This window comes from Mirounga angustirostris, unplaced genomic scaffold (genome assembly GCF_029215605.1).
Source record: "Mirounga angustirostris isolate CCGP_5_RB_7025 unplaced genomic scaffold, mMirAng1.0.hap1 SCAF_12, whole genome shotgun sequence".
Classification (NCBI taxonomy): Eukaryota; Metazoa; Chordata; class Mammalia; order Carnivora; family Phocidae; genus Mirounga; species Mirounga angustirostris.
The window spans coordinates 105,637,861-105,658,837 of record NW_026991720.1 but is presented as its reverse complement, the minus strand read 5'-3'; the positions used below and the strand labels follow the sequence as shown (position 1 = coordinate 105,658,837).

Below are 20,977 nucleotides of genomic sequence, written 5' to 3'. Positions count from 1 at the left end.
CCAGCACAGGGCCCACAGACCGGGAAATCAGTTGGACGTCCGCAGGAAAGCCAGTTGACAGTTCACAGAGTTGCCAGCCCAAGCCTCCAGAGAGAGGCAAGGATGGGTTGGCCAGGGGTGTTCACCGCCTGGCAGGAGCCCTGAGATGGGGAGGGTCTCGGAGGCCAGAGGCCGCAGCTGGGCTCTGCCGTCAGGGCTCCCAACCCCCTCCATTGGTCTGGGTGGCATCTCGCCTCCCGGTCCCAGCCGACTCGAGCGCGGTGCTGCAGACCCATTATGGGGGGGGGCGGCATTGGACCCCTCGGACCTGCGCCCTCAAGACCCCCCTCCCCCCCACGCAGGTCCTCCGTCCTAGGCGCAGGCCTCAGGCCGTGGACGCCGGCCGGCCCCAGTTACCGCTTCGGAAAGTGCCAAGCGCGCGGCGCCGGGACAGATCGCCGCCGCCGCCGCCCCCCCCGCCCCGCCCCCGCAGCCCCTCCGTCCACGCCCGGCTCCTCCTCCTCCTCCTCCTTCCCCAGGGGTGGGGGCAGCCGGCTCCGGAAGCCCTGGCGCCCCCGCCCCGGCCGCCACTGGAGCTTTGGAGAGGCGGTGCGCGCGGGAGTGCGCCACGCGGGGCCGGAGCTCCCAGCCGCCACCAGCGCCGCAGAGGCCCCCCGGCCACCCCGGAGCCCCCACTCTCCCCTGAGCCATTGCCCGGCCCGGAGCCCTCTCGCCCCACCCCGGATCCTCGCGCCCGCTCCCACCCGGAGCCCTCCGCCGCCCCCGGCGCCCCCGCCCACGCGGGACCCCTCTGCCGCCCCTCCCCAGAGTCCCCGCCCCTCGCCACCCCGGGGGCCCCCCGCGCCCCTGCCCCCCGCGCAAGCCCCGGCCATGGCGGCCGGGCGCGGGGCGCCCCTGCTCGGCTGTCTCCTGGTGCTCCTGGCGCTGTGCCCCGGGGGGCGCCCGCAGACGGTGCTGACCGACGACGAGATCGAGGAGTTCCTCGAGGGTTTCCTGTGGGAGTTGGAGCCTGAGACCCGGGAGGACGACCTGGAGGCGTCGCCGCCCCCCGAGCCCACCCTGCGCGCCCGCAAAGCCCAGACGGGGGGCAAGCCGGGGGCGCGCCCGGGGGTAGCCAAAGAGGGTAAGATCCCCAGGGGCGTGCCTGGGGGGGTGGCCCGCCGTGCGATGGGGGACCTCGGGGCGCCCCACCTCTCAGGTGACAATGGCAGGCCCTGGCAAGGGTTTGGCTGCTGTCCAGTCTGCTCTGTGAGGCACAGGAGAGCCCAGATGTCTGGCAGGACCCTGCGCCACGCAGAGGTCGGTCCTGGCTTGTGGCCCTCTGTGCACCGAGGCACATCCGCGGTTTGGGCCCTCCCGTCCCTCACCCCCAGCCCCCCAGAAGGACGAGCATTGAGCCACCTGGGGACTTGGCTGCCTCTCCCCAGGTCTGTCCTGTGAGCTGCTCTCGTGTCCTCATGGGGCACACCGTGGCTGTGCCCACGCCACCCCCAGAGTCCCAGCCTCAGCCCTTCCTTGGGAGGGCTCCCCAGCACCCTCCTGCCTGGCCTCCTGTTCCAAGAGCACAGAGGCAGGTGAGGGGGCTGCCGCCGGGAGCAGTGAGCAGCGCCCTTTCCGTGGCCGTGGATTCACTGTGGTGGTGCATCGCAGGGCACGGGGCCCAGGACTTCTTACATAATATTGTCAATAAACCTCAGCTGTTTATGGTGACTTTCTGGAGGGGGGCAAGGGTCCTGTTGATCTCTCTCTCCCAGGAGACTCCAAAGCACCATCCATCATTCCTGAGGTCAGCAGCCCCTCCCCTGTGTCCTCTTCTAGATCTTTCCTGGCTCCTTCCCCACCCCTTGGGAGGCGGATCCTAGGACCCAACATGGCCTCCCCCGCCAACCTCTACTCCCCGTTCCAGGCTTACTGTCCTGGCCTCCTGGATGCCTCTGTGGCAGCCCTGTTTCTCCTGGCTGTGTGCATTCTGTAAATTTTTCTGTGTTTAGGCCTCCGGCCATCACCCCCATCACATTCTGCCTCGCACTTGCTCAGGGGCCTGGAGGACTCCCACAGACTGCCCCGTGCCCTGCTCCCGCTTCCTCCCCCAGACTCTGAGAGGGCTGAGCAGCTGCGGTGCCTGTCTGTCCCCCCACCCCCCATGTGGCCCCAGGACCCGCTCTTGGTTAGAGCTGCCAACCCACCCCAGACCCCTTACTTCCCGAAACGGACATGAGTGACCTTTTTCTTGCTCTGCAGGGAGCTTCAGGGAGGCCCCAGGCCCAGGCCCTTGACTTTGGGTGGCAGTTGGTGGGGATGAGACCTCCTTCCCCTTTAGACTGGGCATTCCCCCACGCCTGGATGGCTCAGTCACCTCTCTGCCCCTTCGGTGCCCTGCACAGTATAACGCTCCCTGATCAGCTGAGCGGACACGTGGGGAAGAGGATGATGAGGGGCCTCTGTTGAGTTTTGGCGGGTGGGAGGGTGAGGGCCTGCTCCCTGGGCCAAGCTGTGGTGTTGGTGGCAGAGAGCTGCCAACAGAAAGCCTGGGTTCCAATCCCAGCTCTTCCAAGAGGGCAAGTGACTTCACCTCTCGGTTTCCCAATCCAAGAAACACAGGGCCAGCAAGAACCAGTGAGAGCCGCTATTCCCGGGTTGTGGGCACCTTGGGGTGGCCGCGTGAGATATAGAGTGACATCCCCATTGATTTGACTTTAGTCTGCATTTGTGACAGCACCTTTGGAAAAGGCCAAAGACAAAGGGAAGAAAGGGAAGAAGGACAAAGGTCCCAAGGCAACCAAGCAGCCCCTGGAGGGGTCCCTCAGGCCACCCAAGAAACCCAAGGAGAAGCCACCCAAGGCCACCAAGAAACCCAAGGAGAAGCCACCCAAGGCCACCAAGAAGCCCAAGGAGAAACCACCCAAGGCCACCAAGAAGCCCAAGGAGAAACCACCCAAGGCCACCAAGAGGCCCTTGGCTGGGAAGAGGCCCCCCACCGAAACCCCGTGGTGGCCACGGCCCCTGCCTCCCAGCCCCAGCCCCGAGGAGCTGCCTCGCGGGGGAGGTGTGTGCAGGCTGTCTTGGGGTTGTGGGGCTCTGACCTGCTAGGCTACTGGGAGGGAGAGGGGGTCCCCAGGCCTCTGCTTCCTGCAGATAGATCCTGAGGGCCACGCAGACAGGGTGGGCTCTGGAGCCTCGTTGTCAGGAACGTAGCCATTTGGTTGGAGTTCCCTTGGGGCAGCTGCCTCGCCTGGGCAGGGGGTGCTTGGCAGCCTCGTGGTTAGGGTTTGCTCTCCAGTGTCCTGGATCTGTCCCCTGGCCCCCACCTGGATCCCTCCTCCTGTGTATTGTTGGGCCCTGAGTCTTTGGGGTGCCCTCCTGCTGGGGCCTAGGCTCCCCAGAAAGCCCTCCAGCTCTCAGGCCCCAGGAGATACCAGCAGGGTGCTGAAGGCCAGAGCAGTCCAGGCCTCCTGGGAGTGAGCTCAAGCTTTGGGAGCTGTCGGCAGGGCCTAGGTCTTGTGGGGGCTCCCGATACAACCAGTGGTCAGGGCGGGCTTCCCATCCACCGGCTTGTGGGGTTTGTGTTGCAGGCGGGGCCCTCCCAAGTCCTTGGCTGGGTCCAGGAGGAGAAACTGATTCGGAGCGCCAGTCTGGTGAGTGGGCGATATCCCCCCGGCCGTGGGGGACCTGCTGCCTTGGCTGGCTGAGCCGGGGTAGGGGCATCAGTGAGTGTCTTCAACAAGCCAGCCATGAGCATTTCCCCCAGAGCCAGAAGAGGAGACCGAACCACCCACCCTGGACTACAATGACCAGATAGAGAGGGAGGACTATGAGGACTGTGAGTAGGCTCCCCCTGCCCTTGTCTGGACCCGGACCCCCGACCCCGGGGTCCACTGATGGTTGGCCCACCCATAGGCCCTGCCCTCCCAGCCCCTCTCCCCTTGAGGGGGGCCTTGGACTGGCTCAGAGCCCGCCATCCCCCTCAGTTGAGTACATCCGACGTCAGAAGCAGCCTCGGCCACCCCCCAGCAGGAGGAGGCCCGAGCGGCCCTGGCCGAAGCCCCCAGAGGAGAAGGCCGAGCCGTCCGGGCCTGGGCTGGAGGCCCCTGAGGAGAGGATCGGTAGGATGGGGACCGCTGGGGGAGGGAGGGGTGCCAGGCACGGGGGCTCTGGGCCCACCCCTGCCTCCCACCTCCACAGAGCCTCCTCCGAAGCCGCTGCCGCCCCCCCTGCCTCCCGACTATGGAGATGGCTATGTGATCCCCCACTATGACGACAGTGAGCGCCTGGGCCCGGCCCGCCACACCCCTGCTTCCGCTGCTTTGCAGGGAGTTGCCTTGCCAGCGCCCCTCCGTGCCCACATGGACTCGCAGCCCTGGTCTGATCTCCTCCCTCGGGCTGTTCCCTCCCGAACGCTAGTGGGCTGCAGTCTCCGTCCCCTGCTCCCGCTCTATCTGCCCTCACCCGCGCAGGACCCCAGCTCCTTCTGGGCAGCCACTGTCCTCTCCCTCTTGTGCCTGTGTCCACGGGGCCCGAGCAGGTTCCTGCCCTTTCCCTGCCCCCAGGTTCCCACCAATCCTTCCCACTGACCCTTGGCCCCAGCTCAGCCCTCACTCAAGACCACCCCCTCCCGGCCACAGGCGTCAGGTGTCACTCAAGGTGTGTCCTGTGTGTGCCCCATTCCCTGCCCAGACTCCATGGCCCACCTTTCCCAAGGCCACGGCCTCCCAGGTCAGGCTGTTGACTTCCCGGGCTCGGGCTCATCCTGCCTGCGCCTAGGTGGCCTCCCCTCCAGGAGCCCCTCCCTCCTCATCCCTGCCTACCTGGATTCTTAAGCCCTGCCCTGACCCCACCTCCTCCTCCTGCACTTCCTCCTGGCCAGTCCTGCCGGCCAGGCTCCTGTGGATCCAGGAGCTCTGGCTCACAGAGGGGGCCCTGGGGGCAGCATCTGGGCCACCTCAGCAGGGCTCTGCCTCCCCACAGTGGACTATTACTTCGGGCCTCCCAGACCCAGGAAACCCCACACTGAGCTGGAGACAGATGAAGAGAAGGAGGACCTGAGTGAGTGGAACCAAGCTGTTCCCCCCTCCCCCGGCCTGACCCCCAGTGCAGGCCTGACCCCTGACCCCCTTGCCCCCTGAAGCCCAGGGCTAAGGTGACAGGCTGCTTCTACTTTCCACTGTTCAGAGAAACCCAAAAAGGAGGACAGCCCCAAAGAGGAGGAGACAGATGACAAGTGGACTGTGGAGAAGGACAAGGACCACAAAGGTGTGTGTCTGGGGGCTGGACCCACACAGCCGGGATCCCTGTGTGAGAGCAAGTGCGTTCCTGAGGCTCCCGGACCCTCTGCACCATTTCCTCCTGTTGTTGCCTCCAGGGCCCCGGAAGGGTGAGGAGCTGGAGGAGGAGTGGGCTCCGACAGAGAAAGTCAGTGAGTAAGGGGCCCGGGGGTTGCAGGGGCTGGGGCATGTGGGGGCTGGTGTATGTGGGGGGCTGGTGTATGTGGAGGCTGGGGTTTGAGGGGACTGGGGAGTGGGTGTGGGGGCTGGGGTGTGTGGGGCTGGGGTACGTGTGGGAGCTGGGGTGTGTGGGGAGCTGGGGTATGTGTGGGGGGTTGGGGTATGTGTGGGGCTGGTGTATATGGGGGATGGGGGATGGTGGGGGATGAGGTGGGGGGCTGGGGTGTATGGGGGCTGGGGTGTGTGGGGCTGGGGTATTTGTGGGAGCTGGGGTGTGGGGGGCTGGGGTATGTGTGGGGCTGATGTATATGGGGGATGGGGGATGGTGGGGGATGAGGTGGGGGGCTGGGGTGTGTGGGGGCTGGGGTCCATGCAGTGGAAGCAGGATAAGGGTGCCAGGCAGATAATCTAGAGCCACATGTGGGTCCCAAACCTGGAAATCCTGATGATGCTCCAGGCCTCCAGAACCCTTTCTCACCCTTAAATTCTTGGGACCCAGAAGGGACAGGTCCTGGGGTATCTCTGCCCTGGGATTAACCCCAGGGAACAGAACTCACAGCACAAGGCAGGTGTGCAGATGGCCCTGATGCAGATGGTGCCCATAGGGGCTGAGCTCTGGGGCGGCTGTGCCCTGTAGTTTCATGTGAGCCCCGTGGCCCTTTGGGGCTGGAGTCATCCGCCCATTCTCCAGATGAGGAAGCTAAGTCCCAGGGAGGGGAAGACAGGCTGGGGGCACAGGTGCTCTTACTCATGCCCCCCGATGTGGGCTCGAGTGGGCTCTGGGCTCCTCGTTCTGGATTTCATGGAGGGAATGCCAGAGCCAGTGGGCCACCAGCCTTGGGTGCCATGTCTCTAGAGTGTCCCCCCATCGGGATGGAGTCCCACCGTATCGAGGACAACCAGATCCGGGCCTCGTCCATGCTGCGGCATGGCCTGGGGGCACAGCGAGGCAGGCTCAACATGCAGGTGGGTGTTGGAATGAGTCCATCTTGCAACTGGGCAGGGGGCTCTGCCACCTGCTCATCCTCCGCACCGCCCCCAACAGGCCGGGGCCACCGAGGATGACTACTATGATGGGGCATGGTGCGCTGAGGATGATGCTCAGAGACAGTGGATCGAGGTAGACACCAGAAGGACCACCAAGTTCACAGGCATCATCACCCAGGGCCGTGACTCCAGCATCCAGTACGTCGGCCAGACTCAGGCACCTAGCGAGGGGTGGATGGCTCCGGGCACAGGACTGCGTCACATGCAGGACGTGCCACCCCCAATCCTCGTGGATGAGCAGATCACCCACCCGTGGCATGTAGCAGGCGTGGGAGCCGCTCCTGCTGCCCGGGACGAGCCCCACACACCCCTGCCAACTCCTGAGTGCCCGGGACCTGGGCAGGGAGAGCAGCCTGCCCTGACCGCCGTTTGCTCCCCAGTGATGACTTCGTGACCTCCTTCTTCGTGGGCTTCAGCAACGACAGCCAGACGTGGACGATGTTCACCAACGGCTACGAGGAAATGGTGGGGGCCCCTGAGCTCGCGGCTCTGCCCCGGCGTCGGGGCTGGGGGTGGGCTCTTGAGGCAGGGGTGGGGGGCTGTTCTGAGGCCGGCCTCTCCCCAGACCTTCCATGGGAACGTGGACAAGGACACGCCCGTGCTGAGCGAGCTCCCGGAGCCAGTGGTGGCCCGCTTCATCCGCGTCTACCCACTCACCTGGAATGGCAGCCTGTGCATGCGCCTGGAGGTGCTAGGGTGTCCCGTGTCTCGTGAGTGCAGGGGGCTGCTGGGCAGCCGGCGGGGGGCAGGGGCTGGCTGGGGGGGTGGTGTGGCTGGAGGGAGGGGTGGCTGGCCGGGATGGGGGGGCCTGGCCACGGGGAGGGGCTGGCCGGGGGTGGGGCTGGCTGAAGGGGTGTCTGGCCGGAGGGGTGGCTGGCCGGGGAGGGGGCTGGCCGGGAAGGGGAGGGGCTGGCCTGGGGGGAGGGGTGGGGGGGCTGGCCGGCGGGGGGGGGAGGAGCTGGTGGGGGGGGCCCTGGCCGGGGAGGGGGGCTGACCGGGAAGGGGGGGCTGGCCGGGGCGGGGGGGGAGGAGCCGGCCGGGGGAAGGCTGGCCGGGGAGGGGGGCTGGCCGGGAAGGGGGGAGCTGGCTGGGGGGAGGGGCTGGCGGGGGGAGGGGCTGGGGGGTCTGGCCGGCGGGGGGGGGAGGAGCTGGCGGCGGGGGGGCCTGGCCGGGGAGGGGGGCTGGCCGGGAAGGGGAGGGGCTGGCCTGGGGGGAGGGCCTGGCGGGGGGAGGGGCTGGCGGGAGGGGGTGGCTGGCGGGGAGGAGCTGGCGGGGGGGTGGCTGGCCGGGAAGGGGGGAGCTGGCTGGGGGGAGGGGCTGGCCTCGGAGGGGAGGGCTGGCCCGGGGGGAGGGGCTGGTGGGAGGGGGCTGGCCGGAGGGGTGGCTGGCGGGGGCCCGGGGCTGGCCGGGGGGAGGAGCTGGCGGGGGGGGCGCTGGCCGGGAAGGGGAAGGGCTGGCCGGGGTGGGGGCGTGGCTGGCAGGTGGACAGCTCAGGGCCCCGCCCGCCCGCCTTCGGCAGCTGTCCACAGTTACTACGCACAGAACGACGTGGTGACCACTGACAACCTGGACTTCCGGCACCACAGCTACAAGGACATGCGCCAGGTAGGGCGCTTGTCCCTGGGCCGTGGAGGCCTGTCCGGAGGCTGGGGTCAGGGCTCACGGGGAAGCTTGTGTTCAGGGCTCCCATCCCAGACCCAGCCTGCCTGAGAGGGAGGTTGGCCGGCCGTCGCCTCAGGGAAGGGAAACCTCTCTCTCTGGTGCTGGTACCCGAGAGGGGCTGGGTCGCCTGCTGGGGCCTCTCCTACCACAGACGCCTTCCCCATGGAACAGACCAGGGTGCTGGGAGAGGCCTGGCACTCCCTGCATCGAGGGCTGCCTCCATGGGCGGCGGGTTGTGTAATTCAGTGTCCTCTGCCGCGCCCAGCTGATGAAGGTGGTGAATGAGGAGTGCCCCACTATCACCCGCACATACAGCTTGGGAAAGAGCTCACGCGGGCTCAAGATCTATGCCATGGAGATCTCGGACAACCCCGGGGATCACGAGCTGGGTGAGGGCCCCATAGCCCCCTGGAAGCCTGCCCTCCCTGGCATGGGTTTGAGCAAGGCCCTGGCATTGCAGCTGGTCCCTGTGCCTGTCTCAGGAGCCTCTCTGGGGGTCCTAGTCTGCCTCGCTGGGCCCCACAAGCCTCAGCGGCCCCCATTCCCCCGGGTGTGAGCCAGCGTGGGTCCTTCCTCCGGGGCCCGGGTGGTTGCTGAGGCTCCTGCCCTTGCAGGGGAACCCGAGTTCCGATACACAGCTGGGATTCACGGCAACGAGGTGCTGGGCAGAGAGCTGCTACTGCTTTTTATGCAGTACTTGTGTCGCGAGTACCGGGACGGGAACCCGCGCGTGCGCAGCCTGGTGCAGGACACGCGCATCCACCTGGTGCCCTCGCTGAACCCCGACGGCTACGAGGTGGCAGCGCAGACGGTGGGTGGGGGGAGTGGAGGGGTGGGGGGTGGACGCTGGGCTGGCGGGTGGGAGAGGGGGAGCGGGGCCGGGCCAGGGCAGGTTGACGCCAACCCCACTGGTTCCTCCAGGGCTCCGAGTTTGGGAACTGGGCGATGGGGCTGTGGACTGAGGAGGGTTTCGACATCTACGAAGACTTCCCAGATCTCAACTCTGTGCTCTGGGGAGCAGAGGAGAGGAAATGGGTCCCCTACCGGGTCCCCAACAATAACCTGCCGATTCCTGAACGCTATCTCTCCCCAGATGCCACGGTGAGGCAGCAGCCTGCTAGCAGGCCTGGGGGAGCGGCCTGGACCCTGGGGTCCTGTCTGGACTTGGGGGTGGGCGGGCGGGTGACTGAGGCTAGGCGCTGAGCCTGGTGAGGCTTGGGGGCACAGAGGGGGCATGAGTACGGGGGGGGCGGTCCACAAGGAGGGCGATGGTGGAGGCTGTGGCTCAGAGCTCACGCAGTGGCCGTCCCCAGGTGTCCACGGAGGTCCGAGCCATCATTGCCTGGATGGAGAAGAACCCCTTCGTGCTGGGGGCCAACCTGAATGGCGGCGAGCGGCTCGTGTCCTACCCCTACGACATGGCCCGAACGCCCACCCAGGAGCAGCTGCTGGCCGCGGCCATGGCGGCGGCCCGGGGAGAAGACGAGGACGAGTTTTCTGAGGCCCAGGAGACCCCGGACCACGCCATCTTCCGCTGGCTGGCCATCTCCTTCGCCTCTGCCCACCTCACCATGACGGAGCCGTACCGGGGCGGGTGCCAAGCTCAGGACTACACCAGCGGCAGGGGCATCGTCAACGGGGCCAAGTGGAAGCCCCGGTCTGGGAGTAAGTCTGCCTGGGAGGGGCCGGGGGCGCTGTCTGGGGGTCCGGGGTGACTGCGGCTCTGTCTGCCCCTGCACAGCCATCAACGACTTCAGTTACCTGCACACCAATTGCCTGGAGCTCTCCATTTACCTGGGCTGCGACAAGTTCCCCCACGAGAGCGAGCTGCCCCGAGAGTGGGAGAACAACAAGGAGGCTCTGCTCACCTTCATGGAGCAGGTGGGGGCGGGGGCGCAGGGCTGGGGCCCCGGGGGAACTCACAGCAGCTGCGCCACGCGGCGGGGCCTGCCTGGGGACACCCGGCCTCGCCTCCCTCTGCAGGTTCACCGTGGCATCAAGGGGGTTGTGACGGACGAGCAGGGCATCCCTATCGCCAATGCCACCATCTCCGTGAGCGGCATTAACCACGGTGTGAAGACAGGTACCTTGCGTGCGCCCGGCCGCCCCTCCTGGCTGAGGGGCGGAGCCAGATCTGTGCGAGGTCTTGGCCAGACGCACCCCCCAGAGGGTCCAGCCGAGGCAGAGGGAGGGCTGGCGGCTGGGAGGGGGCGTCTTGGGCGGCAGCACCCGGCCTCCCTCTGCAGCGAGCGGGGGTGACTACTGGCGCATCCTGAATCCGGGTGAGTACCGCGTGACGGCCCACGCCGAGGGCTACACCCCGAGTGCCAAGACCTGCAACGTGGATTACGACATCGGGGCCACCCAGTGCAACTTCATCCTGGCCCGCTCCAACTGGAAGCGCATCCGCGAGATCATGGCCATGAACGGGAACCGGCCCATCCCGCGCATCGACCCCTCGCGCCCCATGACCCCCCGGCAGCGGCACCTGCAGCGGCGCCGCCTGCAGCACCGTCTGCGCATGCGCGAGCAGATGCGGCTGCGGCGCCTCAACGCCACGGCCACCGCGGGCCCCGGCAGCCCCGCGACGCGGGCGCCCCCCACCGCCACGCTGCCCGCCGCCCCCACCCTGCCCCCCGCCCCCACCCCCAGCGCCGGCCGGGGGCCCGGGCACTCGGCGCCCGCGGCCACCGCGGCGGGCTGGGAGGAGTCGGAGACGGAGACGGAGACCTACACGGAGGTGGTGACGGAGTTTGGGACGGAGTTTGGGACACAGCTGGGGCCCGAGGAGGACCAGGAGGAGGAGGTGGTGGTGGTCATGGCCCCAGAGTTCCCTTTCACCACAGCCGAGACCTACACAGTGAACTTCGGGGACTTCTGAGCCCCGAGCCAGCTCAGTGGCCACCAGCACGCGGGAGCCCCCTGCCCTCGGTGTAGCCCGGCCCGGAGGGGCCACGCACAGAGCGACACCGAGGCGCCAGGCTGTGCAGGCAAGCTCCTGCCTGCCTCCGACGGCCCGGCGCGCACACTCCTCAGCCATCTGCCCGTCAGCCGCACCAATAAAGCAAGCTCATGGCAGACGTGTGGCTGAGCACTTGGGGACGGGGAGGAGGGAGAGCGGCATGCCACGCGAGCGGCCCCGGCCCGCGTCAGCTCTGCCTGGGAGCTCAATACCAGCACACCGGTCAGGCTTTTTTAAAAAAGGTTTTATTTATTTCAGAGAGAGAGAGAGAGAGAGCGCAGGGGGAGGGGCAGAGGGAGAGAGAATCTCAAGCAGACTCCGCGCCCAGCACAGAGCCCAACATGGGGCTCAATCTCACGACCCTGAGATCACGACCTGAGCCGAAATCGAGAGTCAGATGCTCAATGGACTGAGCCACCAGGCGCCCCGATCAGGCTTTTACTATAAAGCAAATGCTGCTGCAGGGTCAGTGTTGCACAGAACGGATAGCTGGGGTTTCTGTCAATCAGGGGCCCAGACCCAAGCCCCCCAGGTCCTCGTCCTCTGCCCCAAAGCCCGAGAAGCTGATGGGCTGGCAGGCCAGGCTACGCAGATTCACAAGGCAGGCGGTCTGTGTGGTGCTGAAGTCGGGGACGGCCACCAACAGCACCCTCTGGTCCTCTGGGCCTGCAAAGAAGCCACACAGGCACCCCCCCCCCCCACTTAGGTTCTGGGTGGACCCTGGCTCCAAGGGAAGTCACCAGAAGCAAACAGGATTTCCCCATCAGCCCCGTGGGAGTGGTGGCCACAGAAGCTCCGGAAGGGCCGAGGGCAGCATGAAGGTCAAAGGCTAAGGCCCCGCTGACCAGAGGTGGGTGCTGAGCCTCTGCACAGGTGTGGACCGATCAGCCCCCTGCCCAGACATGCTCAGTCAGCTGGCCACTAGGCCGGCCACCTACCCCACGGGGCTTGGAGACTCCAGAGAGGTCTCTGTAAGCCCCGTCCCCAGGACAGAGTCCCTTGTGACAGCCCAGACCCGGGTCCCCCGGAACACAAGACTCACCTAGGAAGATTTTAGAGCCAAACTTGGGGGTGTTCCCGCAAAAGTAGATGTGAGGGCACTCCGGGAAGATGAATGGGTCGGTCTTATAGAAAGGGTAGCAACCTGGAGAAAGCCCACAGCGGCTGGGGCTTCTCAGTTCCGCAAGGCACACGGTCAGGGCGCGGCGCCCTACCCCTGCCCCTCACACGTGCTCTGGCTATGCTGGTAGCAGCCCTGCCTGCTGTGACACGGCCCCACGGCCCTGGGGTCAGGTCAGTGTGCCCTGCTGGGTGGGCACTGTGGCAGGGCGCCGGGCTCTGCCCAGCCGGAGCTCCCAATATGCTCCCCGACAAAGGGCCTTGGCTGTAGACAGAGCTAAGACTCCAGAGGAGGTTCCAGAACTATGTCAAGCTTTTGGGTTTTCCCTTAGGTCATGGCAGGACTGGTGAGTGCCAATCCAGGCTGCAAACCCTCTGGGCATCAAGGCCCCGGATTAGGACTCCCTTGGCCCTCTGGCGCCACCCCACGTGGCTGAGTCCCGTTACCTAGCGTGTCAGGGGCTGTGGGGCTGATGTGACGGACGCGCAGGGTCCACTCCAGGATCTCCAAGTGATCCTCCATGCTACTGTACCGGAAAATGTCACTCACATTTTGTCCTGATGTCCCCAGGAATCTGCAAGGCAAGGCTCAGCTGATCCCCACCCTGGGGGGGCCACTGCCGGTCCTCCCACAGGAGCCAGCCCAGAGCTCACCAGGCACTCATGGTGGGTGTTCCAAGCTGACTCTGAGAAGGAGCCCAGATCCAGTGGGCCCTCTGCAGCCCTGGACCCAACCCTCCCCTCTCAGTGCCACTGAGCACAAGGCCAGGGATCAGACAGGGGTGTGGCTGCAGCTGGCTACCTGACTCCATCGATGGTGGCTTGGTAGGGATTGGTGACCAGCTGGAGGGTGGAGTAGGCAGTGGCCAGTGGGAACATGCAGGGGTGCAGGGGTTGCTGGGGGAGCGTGTAGTTGGTTGGGTCAAATTCGCCTGGCATCACGTCCACGGGTACCGACGCCTGGAGGGCACAGGGGCAGGGGAGCTTGCAGGGCCCGGTGCCCTCCAGATCCCCCTTCCTCCCATTCCCTGGCCCGCCTTCCGGTGCCCGCTGCTGCTTGGCAGACTCCAATCTCATCATCGGCCAGCCCCCAGCTCGCTCACGCTCAGCTGCAGGAGGATCTCATCCAGCATTTTGACCGCCTCCACGCTGGCTGCCTGGGTTTTCTTGGTTAAGTACTTGGCCTGGGGATAGAAGTCCGTAGGCTGTCAGGCCCCAAGGCAGGCTCAGAGCAAAGGGACACTTTGAGCCCCGGCCGGACGGCAGAGAGCGGAGCCCCACTGCACGGGGATGGTAGGAGTTCTGTGCCACGGCCCCCACCGCCCTCAGAAAGCAGGGCCGGAGCAGAGACCCCAGCAGCGCTACGGGGCACTGGCCACCAGACACTCGAGACCCCGCCTCTCCCTGGGGAAGGAGGGGCTCGAAAGAGGGCGGGTGGGCGGGCGGGGGCCATACCTTGTTGATGGAATCTCTGCTCTGGGTGTTGTAGCTCAGGAGGTTCCCAGCGAGGATGACCCGGGACACGTGGGCGGCGCTGCACTGCTCCCCCTCGTCCCCCAGCTGCCCTGTCACCACGTCCACCAGCAGCTGGGTGCCCAGCAGGCTCTCGCCCCCGCCTCCACCCAGGCCCAGACCAGACACCAGCAGCACAAACCTGCAGGAGAAGTCGGGGTCCTCCTGGGTGCCGAGAAAGCAGGTGTCCCCCCGCTGCCCCCACCCGGCCACTGGCGGAGCTCTGCCCCGGTCACAGGTGAGCAGGGGACATGGAGCCCAGCAACTGTGACTCCCCGGGGCCGCTGGGCGCCTGCTCCTCACCTGTCTGTGTCAAGGGGGGGTGCGGGCTTCTGAGGAGCCAGCTCTGCAAAGCAGTGGTCCTCCACCAGGAACTTCCCGCTGTCTCTCACAGAGCCGAGCACGGCCAGCACTGTCCCTGGGGAAGCAGCAGTGTCAGGCTGCAGGAGGGAGGCCTGAGAGGCTGCCATCTCCTTTCAGGCACCCCCAAAGCAGAACCAGCCAGTTCTCTTCTGCCTCACTTAGGACTCGGGGCCAAGGGTCTGCTTCCTGCCTCCCTGGGCCTCACACACTGCCCGACCCTGCACCCACCGCTCTGGGGATGTAGGGAGGCAGCAGCTCCAGGCACGGGCCGCCCCGCCCCCCACCTGTGACCAGCTTTGATGCGTCAATGCTGCCTTCTAGTTTGATGCGCTGCAGTTCGTCTTCCAAGATCAGCTCGTCATCGGGGTGGATGTACTTGCTCCGAGGAGGCTGGGGGAGCAGGTTGTGCTGGAAGACGGAGACTGGGGGGAGTCTTGGGGCCAGAGGCTGGGTCCTAAGGCTCCCAGGCCCCATCAGCAAGATGGCACTGCAGCCCCCAGCCCCCCGGGGACAGAGGCCCAGCTCTGATTCCCTGGGCATACGGCTGGTGGTCCCATCGGTGCCCCCAAGGCAGCGTGCCGGCCTCACCTCTTCGCTGATCTCCCGGAGGATGGAGGGCTGGAGCGGCATGGCCTTGAAGAGGGTCCCCACCACACAGCACTTCTCCCCAGGCTGCAGCTCACACAGCTTCTTTACCTGGACTCCATCACCTGGGCATAACGGGCACGAGCTCAGGGACCCAGCGGCCTCCCCCCCACCCCGGGACAGGGCACAGGCCTCCCCGCGCACCGCAGCTCATGGGCTGGGCCTCTGGGGGGAAGGAGAACATCAAGTACAGGGACCCCCCCAACTCGAGCAGACTCGGTGCCAGGAGGATAGAGGGATGTGGTCGGGCCCTTGCATCCGAGGTCCTTGTAAGAAAGGCAGACACGCAGAGACAGGGGCGCGGGCAGCCGCCAGAACCTGGGAGAGCCGAGGAAAATGTGCTCCTGGCCGGCCGACACCTGCATTCAGACCTCTGGTCTCCAGAACGGACAGAGAATACGGTTCTGGCGTATTAAGCTGCTCGGTTTGTGACTTTATTGTCTCTGACAGCAAAGAACAACCAGGAAACCGATAGAGTATTATGTCACTTACACCGAAATCGTAACACTCACTCTTAGAAAGAAGTACCCTGCCCTAAAAACCGGAGAGTGGCGCGGTGTGCAGGGCTCACCCAGGCAGACCAGAGGAAGGAGCACAAGTCCCAGAAGGCCTGTGGGTTTGTCAGTAAAGAGCCGGAGCCTGAGAAAAATGCTGCCAGGACCTGATGGGATAATGGGGCCGCAGGACCAGCCCCTTCCAGAGCCCAGCTGCCCCTTCTGCCCTGGAATAACCGAGAACATTCCACAGATATACACCCTGGGAAGTGGAGGCTAGTAGTTCAAAACGAGATAAGGAGGGCGCCAGCAGCAGGGAGAAATGCCAGGCACCCAGGGAAACAGCAGACTCCAGAGCTGAGCCCCCTCTCAACCCCTGGGGGCCGTGCCGAGCACTGGCCGTGAAACTCATCCGCGCCTGCCCACCCGCAGGGTAGACGCTACTGCCCCACCACATGCTGAGGCAGCAGAGGCACAGAGAGGTTAAGTGGCACGCCCAAGGTTGCACAGCTGGGATCTACCGTGCACACCCAAGCACCAGGCAGAACCACACATCCCTGCGTCGAGGGCAGGACATCTGTCCAGCTGGACGGCGAGCAGACATCGGGCCAGGCACCAGCATCGAGTGCACAGCACGGCCCATCCTCCCCCTCACCAAGCTTACGACCCAGAGGGTGAGAGACGACAGTAGTCAACAAGGGGTCAGCCACTGTGACAAGTGCCACGGACACATGGGAGCCGAGGCAGAAGGTAGGAGAAAGCCCCGGTGGCTGACGTGGCCTCTCGAAGCACGTGACATTTAAGCTGAGGTCATGAGGGAAGACGGGGAAAGAGCGTGCCAGGCGAAGGGAATGCCAGCAAGAAAAGGCTTCGCGTGTTCAGGGAGCTCAAGAGAGAGACACACGAGTCCCAAGGCTGAACTCTGGTCGGAAAGCCTGGCCACGCAGGGAATCCACTCGCAGGCGTCCCGGGAGAGGCCAGCATCCACCGCCAGGCCGGCGAGCAGACAGCGGTGCCGCCGTCCACCGCCCAGCCGAGGCTGCATTCATTAGAGGCCACCTTCTGACCTCCTGACCCGTCTGCGAGCAGACCGAGGGCTGTGTTTCTGTCACTGCAAAGATGTCAGTCAGCAGCGGTGGTGACTGCAGGAGAAACCCGCACCAGAGCGGTGCTGTCGTAAAGGACCTAAACGGAGGCAGTGACACGGGGCCCGAGGAGGGGGTCCCCAAGAGCTTCAAGGAAAGCGAGGAAAGGCCACTGGGAGCCACAGGAAGGAGACCCCATTACGTGGCAGAGGACACACGAACAGCACTAGGGACCCGAGACATCCCTAACAGATCTGATGGTCTAGTTCTCCTTGTTGCTCGTAATGAAACCAGAGTCGATCCCGTCGGCTCGGTGGGACGGGCCTGAGCGCCACTGCTCCCCGCAGCAGAGACCGGAGCTGGGACCACGAAGGCCGGGGATGGATGGCTAGGACACAGTCCCACCTGTAAACGTTTCAGATGAACTGAAAGCGGCCCGGCCCGGAAAGCCACTCTGATCCACGGTAAGACTGAGGAATGCGGCCCCGCCCGAAAGCTGAAGCTGTTCGCCACTAGGAATAATGTAACTGCAGGACAGGTCGCAGACCAAGTGGGGAAGAAAGAAGATGCGCCCTGCCCAGGCCCCTGGGTTAGGAAAGACAGAAGAGCCCACGGGACAGGAGATTCACGCCCAATCAGCACGGAGGGCGCAGACTCACAGGGAGCCCCCCTGAGGGGGGAGGTGCGTCTTCACGGACCTGGGCTCCCAGTGCCAGGTACCTGGTCTGCCGCACTGAGACACAGGATGGCCACACGTGGGCAAACAAGCACATAACCTGCACTCCAGGCGGGGAACATCCCTACACCAGAGAGATGATCACTGCTCCCACCAGAATGAAGCCCCACCCCAACCCAGCCTCTGAACTAAACCTCCCCTTAAAGCCACCTGTTCCTTAATTTAACCCTCGTAACTACCTGAAGAAGCTGAGGCACAGAGGTTGGCTTTCCCAAGATAACCGGGAAATGGGGTAAACTAAAGAAGGTTCCAGCTGTACCTGGTCGCTCATATGACATTTCTAACGTCCCTCCCCCCCCCCCCCCCCCCCCCCGCCCCAGTCCCTTCTGGGCTGGTGGGGAGGAAGCACTTCCCGAAACACATCACTTACCCCAGTGCTGCTCGGCCCGGCTCACCAGGAAGGGCCTCATTTGGAGGAGGCGGGTCGCATAAATGTGGGCGTACTGCCGACTGAAGTTGCGCTCCCCGAGCCTGAAGGGCTGGGAGGAGTTGGTGTACGTGGACACGGGCACCCGGGCAAAGGTGGCATTGCTGGCTGATGGTGGGGAGAGGAGAGTGTGGGCCCTCTGGGCAGCCTGCTCCGAAAACATGGCTGTGCTACACGTGTGCAGACCCCTGTGCTCAGGCCCAGGAGGCGGTCACTGTGAAAACACAGATGCAGCCTTGCAGCCCCTGCCCAGCCCACGGCTTTCCCGCCGTGTCTCCCCTACACCTGCCGGCGTGGGAGGAGGATGGCACAGCTGCAGCCCACCCCAGACATGGTTCAGACAGCACCTCACCGCTGCTGGATCCCAGCGGGTCGCCATGTCATGCTCCTCCAAAGACGGAGGCAAGGAAAGCTGGGGAATGCTGCTCTCAGCTGAGGATCTCCTAAACCCTCTCCGAACCATGCATCCGTTGCCTGCCTCACACCTCTACCTGGACAACTACCTGGCTCTCAAGTCCCACATGCCATCTGCCCCCAGCACCCGCCCCATCTCAGGTACGAAGCCAGCCTTACATAAGCGACCAGAAAATAATACGCCTATTTTAAACAAAAATGAAACAAAATCTACACCAGCCACTCCTCTGCTGAACAGGCTCCCCATTTCCGTGACTGAAACCCCAAGTCCCTACAACGGCCTGAGATCTGCCCCAGCTCTTCTCCCGGGTTCCTGCCCGCACGTTGCAGACTCGCTGGCCCCCCATTCCCCGCTCTTTGCTCACACCTCACTGTCAACCCTGCCTGGCGCTTCTACGTCTCCCACTCTGATTTCCGTGGCATTGACTAGGAACCTATTGTGAGTTTACGGCCCGCCCCCGGTGGCTGGGACACGGCTCCCGGACTGCAGCGGCCCGGGCCGCCACCGGACGGTCGGCAGCGCGCCGCTCAGTCTCTCCTCTTCCGTGTACCTTTTCAGCGCGGCCGCCAGGCGCTTGGACCCTGGTTCCGCCGCACGGCTCTGGGCCACGGCGGAACCTGAACTAACTTCCGGCCCGAACGTGCGGAGCCGGGCCGCGGCCCCGGAAGGAGCCCCGCCGGCCCCGGCCCGCGCTCTGGCTTCGGCTCGGCGCGTGCAGCACGGAGCCTGCGAGACGCCGCCCAGCCCGCCGCCACGCGCGGACAGCGGAGGGAGCCCCAGCCCTGGCGCCGCCGCCGCCACGCGGGTCCCGGGACGCAGGACCTCAGCCACCGAGCCCCGCGCCGCCAGTCTCCCTCCGCCTCCCGCCAATCCACGCGCGCCCACGCCCACCTCCGCGCTCCGCCTCTCGCCCGTGTCCGCCCATCACCGCCTCGACCAATCGACGAGCTGCCCGCTCCGTCCATCACCGCGGGGCCCGCCCGCCGCCGCGCCCCTCCTCCCGCCAATCCGCGCGCGTCGCCCCGCCCGCCTCCTCTCACTGAATCCCGCCAATCTGCGCGCGCCGCCCCGCCCACCCCCGCGCCCCGCCTCCCGCGCGGCACACCCCGCCCGCCTCCGCCTCCAGCCAATCCGCGAGCGCCCCGCCTCTGGACGCGCCCCGGGTTTCCCGGACTACGCGGGGCCCGCGGGGGCCGTGGGACTCGCGCGCTTGCGGGTGTCGAGGCGCGTGCCTGAGGTCAGGCCGCGGAGGGCCGGGCCCGGGACTGGGATCCCGGACGGCGGAGCCGCGCTTAGGAGTAGGGTCCGTGTCAGGGACGCGGACGGGGTGTGGCCCAGCCTCCACCGGCGCCTCCCGCATCCTCCATGCGCGCCGCCCCCGCTGCGGAGTGCGCTCTCCCGCGCAGGCTCTGAGGCCCCGAGCCCCGAGGCGAGCCCAGGCGCCCTCGCAGCCGGGGGGGGGGGGGGCCTGTCGCACGCGCGGCGCGTCATTTCGCGCGCGCCGCTTCCGGTGCTGGGCCGCGTCTCCACGACGACGGGGGTCGTGACGTCGGTGGCAGCCGAGAGCTTGGGGGCCGGGGGCGCCTCGGGCGGGCCAGTGCGTCTCCGGCTCCCGCAGCCCCATGAGGACGCGGCAGGCGGCGGGCGGCCCCGGGGCGGGCGGAGCCGCAGGGACCCCGCCGTCTGTCCGGGGGGGGGTGTGCGTGCCGGGGTCCCCCGCTCGCCCCCCGCCGCCGCCGCCGCCGCTGCGCCCTGGACGGAGGACATTCCGGGGACCGTGCCGTCGCGACCGTGCAGGGCCGGCCCGCAGCCCTTCCCCTCCCTGCCGTCCGGCTGCCCGCCACCTGCAAGTGCGGACTGCGCACGGCAGGAGACGAACCCCGATGTGTTCTCTCCACCTGAAACCCAAGATGTTCCTAAATGTGTAGATGACCGGAGGGCTCGGGGCTCCCGCAGGCCTTGCGGCTTTACGGGGTGGGGCTCCTTAGAATAAGTGCGTTTCCAGGAAGGCCGGGGCTGGGCGGACCCGAGTGGCAGGGAGAGGGCCGTTCGTGATGCTCACTAACGTGTTTTTCTTTCTCGTGGTAAAATCTGTACGACGTAAGACGTACCATTTGAACCATCCCGAGGTACACAGCTTGGTGGCCCTCAGTGCATTCGGTGTTGTGCAGCCATCCCCACCGTCGTCTCTCCATCTGTCCACGCTGAAGCTGCACCTGTTACACCGCCCCCCCCCCCCCAGCGCCTGTCAATCCCAGGCTTCCTTCTGTCTCTGTGCATTTGCCTGTTCCAGGTACCTCGCAGAAGGGGAAGCATACAGTATTTGTTTCTTTGTATCTGGTTTATTTCACTTAATATCGTCAAGGTACATCCAAACTGTACCACGTGTCAGAACTTACTTCTTTTTTAGGAGCCAGTAATACCTCATTGTTCATACGTACCACATCTGTGTATCTATTCAGTCCATCAGTGGAGGTTTAGCTTGTTTCCATCTTGAGGCTATCATGAATAATGCTGCTTTTTTTTTTTTTTAAAGATTTTATTTATTTATTTGAGAGAGAGAGAATGAGAGAGAGAGCACGAGAGGGGTGAGGGTCAGAGGGAGAAGCAGACTCCCCGCCGAGCAGGGAGCCCGATGCGGGACTCGATCCCGGGACTCCAGGATCATGACCTGAGCCGAAGGCAGTCGCTTAACCAACTGAGCCACCCAGGCGCCCAATAATGCTGCTTTGAATGTGGGTGTCGAGGCCTCGGTTTCAGATCTTTGGGGTATATACCTAGAAGTGGAATTGTGGGGCAAATGGTAAGTCCATGGTTAATTTTCTGAGGAGCAGCCACGCTTGCCCTCAGCAGCTGCACCGTTTAACATTCCCACCAACAGTGCAGAAGGCTTTCAGTTTCTCCACATCCTCTCCAACACTTGGTCTTCTCCGGTTTTTTGATAGTGGCCGTCCTAATGGGTGTGAGGTGCCGCCTCAGTTGGTTTTTATTTTCATTTCCCTGGTAATTAGTGATGTTGGACATCTTTTCATGTGCTTGTTGGCCATCTGTGTATCTTTGAAGAAATTC

General features: G+C 65.4%; 2 protein-coding genes across 3 annotated transcripts; one reads left to right on the top strand and one right to left on the bottom strand.

Moving 5' to 3' along the window:
- The first annotated feature begins 430 nt into the window (after positions 1 to 430).
- On the top strand, positions 431 to 11,226 carry AEBP1 (AE binding protein 1). Its single transcript, XM_045865009.3, has 21 exons — positions 431 to 1,123; positions 2,717 to 3,046; positions 3,573 to 3,635; positions 3,749 to 3,820; positions 3,969 to 4,103; positions 4,183 to 4,260; positions 4,966 to 5,043; positions 5,170 to 5,250; positions 5,360 to 5,413; positions 6,298 to 6,407; positions 6,487 to 6,626; positions 6,869 to 6,953; positions 7,054 to 7,198; positions 8,008 to 8,093; positions 8,416 to 8,539; positions 8,765 to 8,961; positions 9,072 to 9,251; positions 9,464 to 9,815; positions 9,892 to 10,031; positions 10,134 to 10,233; positions 10,397 to 11,226. The coding sequence occupies exons 1-21, from the start codon at positions 871 to 873 to the stop codon at positions 11,029 to 11,031; spliced, it is 3,438 nt and encodes a 1,145-aa protein (XP_045720965.2). The 5' UTR covers positions 431 to 870; the 3' UTR covers positions 11,032 to 11,226.
- A 128-nt stretch (positions 11,227 to 11,354) lies between these two features.
- POLD2 (DNA polymerase delta 2, accessory subunit) lies at positions 11,355 to 18,789 on the bottom strand. 2 transcript variants are annotated; one of them, XM_045865006.3, is made up of 11 exons: positions 18,459 to 18,789; positions 17,437 to 17,707; positions 14,695 to 14,816; positions 14,391 to 14,514; positions 14,047 to 14,161; positions 13,687 to 13,885; positions 13,335 to 13,415; positions 13,034 to 13,191; positions 12,679 to 12,806; positions 12,155 to 12,256; positions 11,355 to 11,778 (listed from the first exon to the last, which is right to left on the bottom strand). In XM_045865006.3, the coding sequence occupies exons 2-11, from the start codon at positions 17,654 to 17,656 to the stop codon at positions 11,618 to 11,620; spliced, it is 1,410 nt and encodes a 469-aa protein (XP_045720962.1). In that variant the 5' UTR covers positions 17,657 to 17,707; positions 18,459 to 18,789; the 3' UTR covers positions 11,355 to 11,617. The 2 variants fall into 2 exon arrangements, with proteins under 2 accessions (XP_045720962.1, XP_064431640.1); XM_064575570.1 differs by having other exon boundaries at positions 17,437 to 17,601; positions 18,459 to 18,788.
- Positions 18,790 to 20,977: the final 2,188 nt, after the last annotated feature.

Excerpts from the sequence above, each read along its gene's own strand:
- AEBP1 (XM_045865009.3), top strand. The coding sequence starts at position 871 with ATGGCGGCCGGGCGCGGGGCGCCCCTGCTCGGCTGTCTCCTGGTGCTC. Across the intron at positions 5,251-5,359 it reads GAAGGACAAGGACCACAAAG|GGCCCCGGAAGGGTGAGGAG; the intron begins GTGTGTGTCTGG and ends TGTTGCCTCCAG. Across the intron at positions 8,540-8,764 it reads CCCCGGGGATCACGAGCTGG|GGGAACCCGAGTTCCGATAC; the intron begins GTGAGGGCCCCA and ends CTGCCCTTGCAG.
- POLD2 (XM_045865006.3), bottom strand. The coding sequence starts at position 17,656 with ATGTTTTCGGAGCAGGCTGCCCAGAGGGCCCACACTCTCCTCTCCCCA. Across the intron at positions 13,192-13,334 it reads AGATCCTCCTGCAGCTGAGC|GCGTCGGTACCCGTGGACGT; the intron begins GTGAGCGAGCTG and ends TGTGCCCTCCAG. Across the intron at positions 12,807-13,033 it reads GCCACCATCGATGGAGTCAG|ATTCCTGGGGACATCAGGAC; the intron begins GTAGCCAGCTGC and ends CTTGCCTTGCAG.